This window comes from Anthonomus grandis, chromosome 17 (assembly GCF_022605725.1).
Source record: "Anthonomus grandis grandis chromosome 17, icAntGran1.3, whole genome shotgun sequence".
Lineage (NCBI taxonomy): Eukaryota > Metazoa > Arthropoda > Insecta > Coleoptera > Curculionidae > Anthonomus > Anthonomus grandis.
In genome coordinates this window covers 5,091,537-5,105,827 of record NC_065562.1, presented here as the reverse complement: position 1 = coordinate 5,105,827, position 14,291 = coordinate 5,091,537, and the positions used below count along the sequence as shown (strand labels likewise).

The 14,291-nt window shown below is 33.1% G+C and overlaps 1 protein-coding gene across 3 annotated transcripts in view; it reads left to right on the top strand.

Moving 5' to 3' along the window:
* LOC126746296 (serine/threonine-protein kinase 26) overlaps nucleotides 1-14,291 on the top strand; it is a 231,244-nt gene that overhangs the window by 62,260 nt on the left and 154,693 nt on the right. For all 3 annotated transcript variants that reach the window (XR_007663854.1, XR_007663855.1, XM_050454472.1), the window contains one exon: nucleotides 3,671-3,878. Coding sequence is in view for 1 of the 3 variants with exons in the window: in XM_050454472.1 (XP_050310429.1) it covers nucleotides 3,671-3,878 (208 nt within the window). In the remaining 2 variants the exon portion in view is untranslated. The remainder of the gene's footprint in view (nucleotides 1-3,670; nucleotides 3,879-14,291) is intronic.

Below are 14,291 nucleotides of genomic sequence, written 5' to 3'. Positions count from 1 at the left end.
CAAACCAAACCAACCCAACCCAAGCCAAACCAACCCAACCAACGGGAGCTTACGCTCCCCGTTGGGTGTGATGGAATGGGATGGGATGGGATGGGATGGGATGGGATGGGATGGGATGGGATGCGATGGGATGGGATGGGATGGGATGGGATGGGATGGAATGGGTTGGGTTGGGTTGGGTTGGGTTGGGTTGGGTTGGGTTGGGTTGGGTTGGGTTGGGTTGGGTTGGGTTGGGTTGGGTTGGGTTGGGTTGGTTCTTAAATTGCTCAAGCACCCCTCATCAAATTTTGCGTATTTTTACAATTTTTTTTAAATGGCCTAATTTTACTAAAAAAAAATTAAAAGTGGCGGAATGATACGATATAATTCGCCGCGAATATGTGAATTTTGGTACAACTTAAAAAAAAGAAATTTTAAAAATGATGTACTTCTAAAAATAAATTTTCAATTCAAACAAATTTGTGTTTATTACATGTAATTGACATTTTAAGTGATATGTAATGAAACTAGTGTATAATGTTATGATTATACACTAGGTTCATTCATCATTTTTTATATGTTATGATAATGAATGACTAAAAAAATACAGAGTGAATTCTCCACTTTAGAGAAAGCCAGACTGGAGACAAGGCTTCAGCTGCAGAGTGACAAAACGCAACAAAACTGGCAACACCACACCTAACCTCAACTCAGTTGTCACCTATTTGTTGACAAAACTAATGGTATACAAGGTTATTCTAATGATTAATCGCGTCCTATAGTGAGTGATTTAGTGCGTGATAACACCCTCTTCGTGATAAAATTTGGCTTTCCGCCAATCTTAGTGAAAAATATATATCGAAATCTGCCCACACGGCAAAAAACCCGACCATTTTTCGTTAGTTTTGACAAAAGCCGCTAAACTGCAGAATTACCGCTAAAAAGTTTCTTTATCATCGAGAAAATACTTCCCCGGTATATCTGCAAATCATGGCCTCTTGATTCCTGTTATCCGCTCTTCATTCATCTAAGGATTCTTATGTTGTATTTCTATTTCATAACATCAGCACAAGAATGTGGTCAAAAATCCTACATATCTAAGTAAAAATCTTCTCTCGTATATTCGAGCCGCCAATACTCACCTGTTCTTAAGTCAAGAGTTCCTTGGTCTCTGATGGTATAAAAAATTTCAATACACTTCCGCTAAGCATCCGACAATCAGTTAACCAGAATATTTTTGTAGAAGGTGTTAAGGCTCTTGGATAAATATTTCCACGACACTTTTTGGCAAAAACCTATGGATCGGGGTCGTCATGTTATTATAACATTTTTATAGAGTTTTATTTCTGACTTACTGTATATACAGGCCGGGTGACACAGGTTTATGCAGCAATATTGTAACTTCTACCTACCAAAATAAACAACTTTTGTTCTCTAAACTTCTTTTCATTCTTTACCCATTTTGAGATATTTGAGATTAATGTTTTTTTTTTTTTTGTTTTAAATATTTCAGAACAATAAACCTAAAATTTTTCTAAAACTACACTTACACTCCGCAAATCATGTTAAGGAAAATCTTAACAATTAACGATAGGTTAATTTTTTAGAGCCCCAAAGTAAAAAATTGTAATTAAAAAAAAAAATTCCTCTCCCAATAAATTTTTTAAAGAAGCACTAATAAAACTTAACATAGTCAATTTCAACCTCAGAACTTCTTCAAAGTCAATCTCTGAAAAACACGCTTGTCCTAAGGAGTTTCAAATGCAGTTAAAAAAAGTAGTTTTTTAATTCTGCATCTTTTTTTATGAGGATTTAATTTGACATTTTTATTTGGTATTTTGATGATTTTTAACCGGAAACGCTAAAACTGCTACAGATTGCTCGTGGCGTCAAATCTAAGCATTGCCAACAACTAGACAGCTACCGTACAAAGCATTTATTTCACAAAAATGGTAACGGCACACGTTAGGCCACTTTTTAAAAGTTAGTAAATTCAACGACCGTAAATTCATTTTGCGTATTACTTTGGCATATGGTAAAGGGTCTGTTCGTCAAACAATTTTTTTTTTTAATTTTTATTATTTTTAATTTGTCAAACTCATAATACAAAAATTCTTTCATATTACACACATTTTTTTAAGTCATTTTAAATTACTGGCAAGGAAGTGCTTCAAAATGGCTTCCATTGTGTGCCACGCCAACTTCAACACCCTTGAAGTACTGAACGCGTAGCTGTTGTTATCTGACCAAGTATTATTTGTTGACAGCAAGCCTGGATAAAAATAAGCTCTTCTCTTTTTCTCATTCAAATTAAGCGGTGTAAGATATGGGTGATCTTGCAGGCCAAGCTACAGAGCCACTCCTTCCGATCCAGCGCTCAAGATATTTAATGTTTAGCCAGTTTCGAACAGGTCGACTATAATGTGTAAGGTAACCATCTAATTGAAACCAAAATCTTCTAGAAGAACAGGAAGTTCTTGCAAAAAGTGTAAAATATTGACCATTAAGACGATTTGAAAGAAAAAAATGGACCTATAAGTCGATTATTAATCATTCGAATCCAAACATTTACGCTTAACTGATTTTGGAAGCGATCTTCTCGCATAGCATACGGATTTTCATGCATCCATAGATGTTCGTTTCACATATGTAGAAGAGCTCTTCGAGTAAATGTCGTTTTGTCAGTCCATAAAATTATTTGCCAATATGGTCTGTTAAGGCGATAATAAACCATTGACAAAATTAAATACGCCTTTCAAAATCTGCAGCCAAACGTTATTATCCTCGGCAAATATGATGAGGATATCTGTCATCTCTTTAGTTCGCCTAATGGTCTCTTGATGAATGTTTAATACGTTACTGTCGTCTGACACTGGTACTAGGATCATTATTGAAGTGGTGAAGAATAGCATTATCTCTTTGTGGTAGAACAAGATGCGGATGATCTCTCATCATAATGTGAAAGGATCCTGTTTCTCTAAGAGCCTTATGCACGCGCACAAAAACTTCTTTATAAGGACGGCGTCTTTCAGGAAATGCGGCTATGTAGAGCCTTTGAGCTTCCAATGCGTTTCCCCGAGCAAGCCCGTAATAAAAGTGCATATCAGCATATTCTTCCTTAGAGTACATTCACAGCATTGCGTTTTCAAAAATTTAAAACAATTTTGAAAGCACGCGAAATCAGATCACAACTAAATACTTAAACTATTTATTTTTAAACCACACAGATTTATTCGACAAAATAAGACAACAATCTATAGCAAAAACTTATAAGCTTTTTGGTAAGTGTAGTTTTAAAAAAAATTTAGGTTTATTGTTCAGAAATGTTTAAAACAAAAAAAAAACATTAATCGCAAATATCTCAAAATGGGTAAAGAATTAAAAGAAACTTTTAGAACAAAAGTAGTTCATTTTAGTCAGTAGAAGTTACATTTTAAATATAAACCTGGGTCACCCTGTAAAGAATTTACTATAGCGTGCATTTTTCCTATAGTTATACATAACCATACCCATAATCCAAAATATACTCTATTAAAATAGAGTATATTTTGGATTATATTAGAATGGTGTATTTTGTAAATTTAAGTGATTTGTTAATGAGTCAATTCTGTGGTTATTTTGAGATTGTGTTAAAAATTAAGGAATTTGTTGTGTAATGTGCAAATTATAATTTCCTCTATATTTTTTTTAGGGACGAGCCGAAATTGGACAGCGATATAGAATCGACGGACTGGGTAATGACCGTAAAAGGGAAAAACATAAAAATACAGGCGGAAGAGATCAATAATTCTAATCAGAAAAACACGAATCTATATCACAATGGGTTGGCACTACCTGCCGCTAGATCACCACCCAAAGACTCTAACTTAAACCACTGCAGAGCTGAAAAAGTTGTTCAGGTTAGTTTTTATTGTGTACCAAGCAAAAATATCAAAGTGTCTAATTTTTTAATAAATTTCATAGTTTATTAAAAATAAACTCAAAATTATTTTTGTTGTTGCCCTACATTAAATGTAACAATTGAGTTCATTTTATAGATCCGTTCTATAAATTAAAAATGGCAGCAAGCAAACATAGAAAAACAGATACAAATATATGTAAAATGTATTATATACATATAGTGCTTTCATTTTAAAACAAACCACTCTTAATAACTTCTTAAAAAAAAAACACGTCAAACTAAATTGTACAGTGTGTCCCACTTAAGGGTTAGCCACCCCTCTAAAATGTTTGTTTCTTGACCAATTTTCAAAAACTTTTTTTTTGTTGGATAGATGGTCAAAAATGGCACTTATGAGCCAAGTTCGACATTTAGAGAAAGCAGGTCATGGCCTACTGTTTTCAAGTTTGAAGTGCGACAAATCGAGAAGTAGTATTAGCGATGGTTATTTTTGAAAAATGGTACTGGATTATTGTTCAGGACCACTTAAAACATAAGTGTACCAAATTTGGTTATGATAGTATACAGGGTGTTGAAATAAATTGGAGTCAAATTTTTAAAAGGCGCAATAACATTCTTAATCAAATACGAATATTTTTAAAATTTTTGGCTAATTGGCATGCGTCTTGAGAACACAAAGGTTGGAAATATCCTTCAATAAACAACAATCGATCATATTATCATACTATTTTGGGCTCAATTTGTTTGTTTTTTTATGAGTTTGTTTGTTAAATTCCAAGATATGATGGTATCTGGTTAAAAATTATTTTATGGGAATTTTACCCAAGTATGCTATGAAAGAAAATGTTCCTGACAGTTTGTCAAAGTTTTCATGCATTTAGTTCATTTTGACTGCTTGTCGAACAATTATGGGTGATTATAATTTAAACGAAAGAGTTGAAGTAGTGCGGCTAGTTGGCGATGGAGTTAGAACATTTCGTGAAGCTGCGGCGGAATTTAACAGGAGACATCCTGGTATAAACATCCACCACTCAACAATAGCCAGAATAAACTACGGGTTTGATCAGTCTGGTTCAGTAGGCGGAGTACGTCCTCATTTACATCGTAATCGGGCAAATAATAATAACCAAATAATTCTTGAATACTTTAATGCTAATCCGCAATATAGCATTAGAGTTGCTAGTGTCAACTTAAATATTTCCAAAAATTGCATATGGAGGTATTTAAAGAAAAAAAACAAGAAGCCTTTCAAGCCTATATTCCTTCACACTTTGGAACACGGGAAGAAGAACGCAGGATGGAATATTGTTTGTGGTTACAAGCATGGTTGGCAAAAATCTGGGTTCTTGTATGCTCTGGGTGGGGTTTTGGGTATTTTCAACATGGGTTTTTCTTGCTTTTATGGTAGAAAAATATGGATGGTAACACAACAAAAACAAACCTAGTTGAAGTTATCGTTGAAGATATACAACTTGAAGAAGTGGTAAACTCAGGAAACGATATGAATAAAAATGACAAGATGGAAAACGGATGGAAGACTGTAACACCATCACAACAGTCTTTTGATAGTCTTTCATCAATACTATCCATATCAACACAAGGGAATTCTGTGTCTAGAAATTTGGAGGCTGATCACGAGGTCGTCAACATCTTGGGATGGATCATCGGAGATTTCAGACAGTGAGATTGAAATGGAGCAAAACTTGGAGAAAGAAGAAAACGAAGTTACGACAAGTGCAAAGGTAGCTAAAAAGCAAGACAATAAAGGAAGGGTTAAAAAAGGTGGGGACTATTACGGAGGGAGTCGTCACAAATCTGTGGAGTGGGAATATGTGATTCGATTAACAGATGGTACACTCAAGTGCAAATTTTGTCCTCAAAAACTGACGGGAAAAATAGAGAGGATTAAAGCACATCTTGGAAAGTGTTCGTTGTATCTGGAGAGCCAGGTAGTTCCTTTGCGATTATCAGATGATGACAATAGTTCTTTTTCCTCGCGCCCTACAACAGAAAGCACAAAAAAAAACAGGAAAAGGCCAGAACAAGATAGAGAATCCCCCCAATTGAGTGACAGTGACGGTGTTACAGTTACAATGACTCCTAAAAGAAGAAAACAAACAGTTTTGGACAAAGTAGTCGTGAAAACATCAAAAGGAAGAAAAACATAAGTTGGACCACAAAATTGCAGAATGTTTTTATACATGCAATCTTTCATTTTCCACAGTTGAATATCCATCTTTTATTGAGATGATCCAATCCCTTCGACCAGGTTATACACCTCCTAACAGGAGACAAATTGCCGGAAACTTGCTGGATGAAGTTTACGAGGTTTATGAAAAAGAAATAAGGGAAGTTCTAATGCAGACCGAGGGAAATAGACCAGTTACTCTGATGTTCGATGGATGGTCTAGTGTTAGAAACGATCCAATTATATCGACAAGCATTCACACCGGAAATAGTTCTTTTTTGTTATCTTCATTAGATTGCGTCGACGACAAAAAAACATCTAAATATCATTTTGAAATCGCTAAAGGTGCGATTAAACAATGTAAGGAATTATACAATAAAGACGTTTTTGCAATAGTTTAATTTAATTTAATTTAAGTAATAGTATACCGACAATGAAAATAAAATGAAGAATCTGCATTCAAATGGTGGTCAATTGTAAAAACTAAGATTACTTCTACAGCTCAAAATTCAGATTCAGATCGTATTTTGATGAACATGACCACATTTTTTGCAAACTTACATTCTTGCCCTGCTAGTTCTGCAGCTCTGGAAAGAATCTTTAGTTCCTATGGTTTGATGTGGACTGATCTTCGGAATAAGTTGCTGCCAGATAAGGCAGAAAAGCAGGTAAAAATAATTAAAATGAGCCATTTTAAAAAAGAGAAAAAGAAAAAGTTGTTTTAGGTGTTTAATTTATTTTTATTTTATTCCTATAATGAATAAGGCGTTTTGTTTTTGTTTTGTTTTTTATATTTTAATGTAAAAATTGATTTTTTGAAACTTAGGAATAAGAATATTAAAGGCTGGTCTATTAGTACCTTTCTGTTCTGTTTCCAATTGAAATTATTTATTTAATTTTGTTCCTTACGAAAAAGTGAGAAACCCGATTTGTTGATAAAACTTAGGAATAAGAATGTCATTATATTTTGTTATTAAATACTATATAAAAAGTATCTCAATTTTGTCTCATTTTTCATTTTTTTTTTAAACATCTCAAATTATTTGGGCTTTCGTAAGGGTTTTTGTGTTGGGTTTTTGTATAGGTCGTTGGGTGGGTTTTTGGCACAAAAACCCTGTGGGTTTTTTAAATGGGTTTTTCGTTTTGCCAACCCTGGTTACAAGGCGAGTATTTGGCTAACCCTACATTTTTGAAAAATATTTTATACACCGATGAGGCAACATTTACTACAAACGGCATTGTGTCATCTCAAAATATTAGAATGTGGAGTAACGTAAATCCCCATTGGGTGATACAATGTAAAAGGCAGTATTCGCAGAAAATTAACGTATGGTGCGGTATCTTGAACAAACGTATAATCGGGCCGTTTTTCTTTAATGAAAATCTCAATGGACTTAATTTTCTTCGATTCCTGGAAGGTGATTTTAGTGACGTAATCGATGATTTGCCGTTAGCCGAAACAAGAAACTTACACATACAATTTGACGGTGCGCCTATCCATAATGCAGTAGTAGTGCGGAATTGGCTAAATCAGAATTATCCGAATCGATGGATAGGACGAAACAGTCCATTAATTCAGTGGCAAGTACGTTCCCCCGACCTTTCTCCCTTAGATTTTTTTCTTTGGGGAATCCTTAAAAACGAAGTGTACAAATCAAGACCGCAAACTCTACATGATCTTTGTGAGCGCATTAGACAAGAGTGTAATGAAATAAGCAGGGTACAGTTAAGAAGGGTGGTAGTAAACCACGGAAGACGCATAGAAAAATGTATAAGAATTAATGGAGGACATATTGAAGGAACTAATATTTAGTTTTGTGGCATTCATTTTTAAATTTGAGTGTTGTGTGAGCAAAGATAAAATACTAGTAGTATTATTATCTTTGGTGTTAGGTAATTCCTTAAGGTAATTATTTTCAGTTTTTGCTGCTTAGCCCACATTACATTATTAAGTAACTAGTGAAGTGTGAATTGCAACCGAGCAATGAAATAAAACTAAAAAATGTATAAATGAAGTTGTATTATTGTGAAGCCCAAAATAGAATGATAATATGATCGATTGTTGTTTATTGAAGGATATTTCCAACCTTTGTGTTCTCAAGACGCATGCCAATTAGCCAAAAATTTTAAAAATATTCGTATTTGATTAAGAATGTTATTGCGCCTTTTAAAAATTTGACTCCAATTTATTTCAACACCCTGTATACTATCATAACCAAATTTGGTACACTTATGTTTTAAGTGGTCCTGAACAATAATCCAGTACCATTTTTCAAAAATAACTATCGCTAATACTACTTCTCGATTTTTCGCACTTCAAACTTGAATACAGTAGGCCATGATATGCTTTCTCTAAATGTCGAACTTGGCTCATAAGTGCCATTTTTGACCATCTATCCAACAAAAAAAAGTTTTTGAAAATTGGTCAAGAAACAAAAATTTTCGAGGAGTGGCTAACCCTTAAGTGGGACACACTGTATATAGCAGGATATTTAATTTTCTATTGGACAATATTTTGTCAATCACCTCCTCAACTCCAGCTTTCCTCACTTTGATATGTCAAATGAAAACCCCCATCGTCTGACATATCATTGTAAGCAAAATATAACAAATAATGTCTATTCAACTGCTAATATGCTAAAATGTCTGGTAATAATAAATATTTTATTGACTGAAATGGCTGTAATAAATATTTTAATGATTGAAATGGCTTATAGTGTGATATATCATATTAAAGGCCATACAATCTACCACCCAACGATGTATACAAAATGTAAGTTTATCTTATAATAAACAGTAATGGTGTAAAATGATGTTTAAAAAATAAACAATTTAATCACGATAGTGTAAGAGGGTTTAAAAGTTCTAAGCTTCTAAGCTTCAATTAAAAGAATGGAGTCTAAAAAATACAAGGTTAAAAATTGAAAATATTATTGATTTTAAGAACTCTTAAGAGAAGAAAAAAGGAAAAGAAAAGTATTTTTAATGGATGAGGTGGAAAAAAATTAAGGTCAATTGTTACATGATTGTTAAAGTTGAATTGCAAATACGAAAAGACTTTTATTTATATTTAGTTTTATTCTATTTATATGACTTTATTTGTTTATTTACTTACCTTTTTTTTTTCTTTTTGAAGACATACAGTTTGAAAAACCAAATGGAAAATGTATCTACTTGTAGGCTTTGAAATCATCTCTTGTTTAGCTGCGTTTCCTTTAGTTTTTGTTTCGCCTTTTATTCCCCTGTTATTCTATGATATATACAGTGCTTTCATTTCAAAACAATCCACCCTTAAAAACTTTCTTAAAAAAAAAAAAAAAAAACAAAAAAAAATACGTCAAATTAGATATTCAGGGGGACTTTTAATTATGAATTTACTGAATTCAATCACCTCCTCACCTCCAGCTAATCTCACTTTAATATGTCACATGGGAACCCCCATCGTGTGATACATCATAGTAAGCAGCGTAAAATGCTCTATTCAACGGTACCAAAAAAAAATGAAATCGATAAATGTGTAAGCGAAAATGTCTAGAAATAATGAATATTTTATTTACGCCAAACTTTGGTATTTTAAATGAATACTTGTAGTGTGGTACCTACATCATTTTAAAATTCTTACATTTTTTATAATAGATCATCAAAAAAAAAATACAAGCAATTTAGAAGTTAAAATGTGTGGTAACAAACAGTACATTTAGTTCAAGCAAATTATTTATTTTTTTAAGTAAAGAATGTGTACCGTTATTTGCGAGAAAAAAGAGTGTCTTCAAATTTTTTGCAAAAATGTTTGCAGTCTTATAACTTTGTATGTGTATTTATTTCACTTATATTTTTTGCGAAACCTACCTAATAGGTACAAAAAAACACTGCAATACCTTACATTTTTAAGGCGTTTAAAAAGCAGGCGATTTATTATTGTTAAAACTGTCAGTTTGACGCGTGCAATTTTTCAATTTTAGTTAAAACAGTGAGTTAATAAAATGGTATATACGCTAGCCGAAAGAATAGAAATAATTTTCCTTTATGGAGCTCAAGATTGGTGTGCTCGCAGAACCGCGAGAGCATTTAATGAAAGGTATCAAGATAAAACCGTGAGCCATAAATACGTATTAGAAATGATACGAAAATTGGAAGAGACGGGATCGATTTGCAATAAGAAAAAATATGAAAATAGAGTTGTCGATGAAGCATGCCAAGTTGAAGTACTAGGACAATTTGCTATGGATCCAACTTTGTCTATACCAAAGGCCGCAAAACTAACAAATATTTCCACTGGTTCCGTGCATAAAGTTAAAAAAAAAAATAAGTTCTTTCCATATGAAATTTATATTCTTCAAGAACTCGGAGAAGATGATTCTGATAGGAGAATTCAATTTTGTGAAGTGATGTGCCAGCGAATTGACGACGATCCCCATTTATTGAAGAACATTTGCTTCAGTGACGAATCGACCTTTTTTTTAAATGACCTGGTGAACAGACATAACTGTAGATACTGGGATAATGAAAATCGGCATGTTTTTCGGGAAGGCCATACCCAATATCCCCAAAAAATTAATGTTTGGACAGGAATTTATGGGAATGAAATAATCTGGCCATTTTTTTTGGAAGAAAATTTGACTGGCGAAATTTATTTAAACGTTTTAGAAAATGCAATATACCCTTCCATCATCCAATCTATGGAAAATCAAGTAGATCAACATGGTGCTATATTATTGAATGAAAATAATATACATTTTCAGCAGGATGGAGCTCCCGCGCACTACACTTTGGTAGTTCGAGAGTGGCTTGATGAAAATTTTTGAGAAAAGTGGATTGGCAGACGTGGTGCAATCGTATCGAATGGCCTGCGGTCACCGGACCTAACCCCACTAGACTTTTTTCTTTGGGGCTACTTAAAAAGCAAAGTTTATAAAACCCCACTTGAGAGTATTGAGAATTTAAAAAATAGAATATTTCAAGAATGCAGAGAAATTAGCGGGCAGACCCTTGCCAATGTTCGTAAGGAGCTTGAAAATAGGCTTTTTTATTGTCTTGCTAATAACGGCGCGCATTTTGAACATTTAATAAAATAAATTTGTTAAATTAATTAAATTCGTTTTTTTACCCTACCGATTTACACTTTAATTGCTTCTTGGTCAATCAATTTTATTTTTTTTTACAATTATTGATAGCATAATGAATGCCCTTTTAAATAATGTTTCACACCATGGGGTAGCCATTTGACATACCAAAGTTTGGCGTAAATAAAATATTCATTATTTCTAGACATTTTCGCTAACTATTTGCTTACACATTTACCGATTTCATTTTTTTTGGTACCGTTGAATAGAGAATACGCTGCTTACTATGATGTATGACACGATGGGGGTTCCCATTTGACATATTAAAGTGAGGTTAGCTGGAGGTGATTGACAGAACTTCAGTAAATGCATAATTGAAGGTCCCCCTGTATATCTAATATGGCGTGTTTTTTTTTTTAAGTAAGTTATTAAGGGTGGATCGTTTTAAAATGAAAGCACTATATATATATATATATTTATTGTTAGTTAAGGAATATGGAAAAGTTTTAGCTGCTTAGATATTATACATTTTTATGTTATCTTAGAAACAATTTTACTTACAAAGAGAATCTATATGTAGTAAAAATACAAGTGTGAAAAAAATCGGCTATGATCAAGTAAAAAGGGCTTTGGAGAATGAAACGTGGGAACAAATATTAAATTCCAATGATTCTGATGAATGTGCTACTAATTTCGTAACATCAATTAAAGTAATTTTCGAAAACGCCAGCAGCAACGCAAAGCATATATTAAATGTAAAGATCGTAAATTAAAACCCTGGATTACTCTCGGTATAATTAATTCTATTAGAACGAGAGACAAATTAAAAAAGAAAAGTGCTAGACTTAAGAATAATGAAACTAATAAAACATTTAAGGACTATCGTAATAACATGTCAAGATTAATTAATATTACAAAAAAATATTTCTCTAACAAACTCGCGGAAAATAAACATAACATAAAACAGGTCTGGAAGGTGGTCAAAGAAGCAACAAACGAGAGAACAAGATCGGTCTGCGAATATGCAGCTGTAATTGACAACAGCTGCGGTGGTGAAATTGCGGGAGATGATAATATTGCAGATGCTTTTAATTCCTATTTCAGCACAATTGAAAAATTATGGCGGGTAAAATTAATAATCCAAGACAGGCCAGCTTAAACCCAAAAAATAATCCAAGTGGAAACTCTATGTATCTTAAACCTATAACGGAAAATGAATTAATTCAATTAATAAGCACTCTTAAGACTAATGCAGCATTCGGGGCTGACGAAATAATAGTTGCATAAATCGGGAGAAAAAAATTATTAGTAATTATAGACCCATAGCTTTAACCAGTAATCTTTCAAAAATCATAGACAAATGCATGAAACTTAGATTTAACGAGTTTTTAGAAAAAAAAAAATGATTTTTTGTCGCAATTTCAATTTGGATTTAAACAAAATAAAAGTACAGAAGATGCAGTCAATTGTTTTACAGAACAGATAGGAAAGTGTTTCGACTGTGACGAGAGGTATATGGCAATATTTCTGGACCTCAGCAAAGCGTTCGACACTGTGACACATGATATTCTGCTAAAAAATCTGGAAAATATTGGAATTCGAGGGATCCCTTACAACCTGTTTGAAAGTTACATTAACCAAAGAACACAAAGCACCAAAATAAATGGATGTGTCAGTTTGCCTAGGTTGGTAGAATATGGTGTGCCACAGGGAACTGTCCTTGGACCGATATTGTTCTCTATATATGTTAATAAGTTGTTCCAGTTGTTACCTAATGTCGGCATGGTGTGTTTTGTAGACGATACCGCAATAATGATTAAGGAAAAGTATTGGAAGGATGTAAAGACTGTTGCGGATAGGATGAGACGGTTTGCAAATTAAAAGAGATCACATTATACGAAAACGACTGTGGCATAACTGAATGTTCTTGCACCCAGCAAATAAAAAGGCAGACCAAGGTTAAATATTTAGGTGTTATTTTGGATGAAAACCTAAAGTGGCACCACCATGTTGAGTATAGAAAAAATCTAGTGGTGTTAAGTCTTGCGTCCGTGCGGGCCATTCAATTGCACCACGCCTGCCAATCCACATCCCTGGAAACTTTATTTAGAATTCTCAAAGCGTAGTCCAGGGCAGCTCCGTATTGTTGGAAATACAAATTATATTCGTTAGGACCTCAACACCAATTTCATCCACACAAAAAAGTTGGACTCAATGAACTGTTTATTACCATATATTTTTACTGGTAAATTGCTTTAAGTTGCATCAATTTTTTTGGCGAAGTAAGATGAATTGTTATATCAATTGTTTGTCATTTAAAATAATGTGTGACACTATGAGGCTACCAGTTGACTAGAGTTTAAGTTGATAAAATGTCTTTTATGACTAAACATTTTTGCTTACTATTCCCTTATACGTCAGCCACTTTTGTTTTTTTCGATTTGGTTAGATAACAGATTGTATGCCCTTTAAAATGATGTATCACACTTTATTAGATTAATGGGTTTAGTCATTTAAAATACAATAAGTTTGAGGTCGATAAAACATCCATTATTCCCAGGCATTTTTGGTCACTGTTCACTGGTACGTCAACCGATTTAATTTTTTTTGTTAGCACTGTTGACTTGACATTTTAATGTTGCTTACAATCTTAAAAACATTCAAACAATATAAACATCACAAAACAACATATACATATACAAATATACAACATATCAATAAACAACATATTCATACGATGGAGGTTTCAATTTGACATATCAAAGATATAGAGGTTAGCTGAAGGTGAAGAGGTGATTGACTGAACTTTGTCAAATATAAAATTAAACGTCCCCCTGTATATCGAAATTGATGTCTTTTTTTTTAGAAGTTATTAAGGGTGGTTTGTTTTAAAATGAAAAGCACTGTATGTATAAATGGTGGCTGGCCATTTAGTTATCGTGATATTCTTTAAGAAGAAACTAAAGATTTTAACATACTTTGGGTCATTAACGTTGAAATCTTCGTTGTATCAATAGGGGAAGAGTTTCGGCGGCAGTTTTATTGCAGTACTATTAAAAAAGGCATAAAAAATAGATAGTGATACAAGAAGTGTTTTTTGTTTTTTTTTTTAAATTATTAAACTTTATGCCTTTCTACTTGATTTACCTAAACATATTTA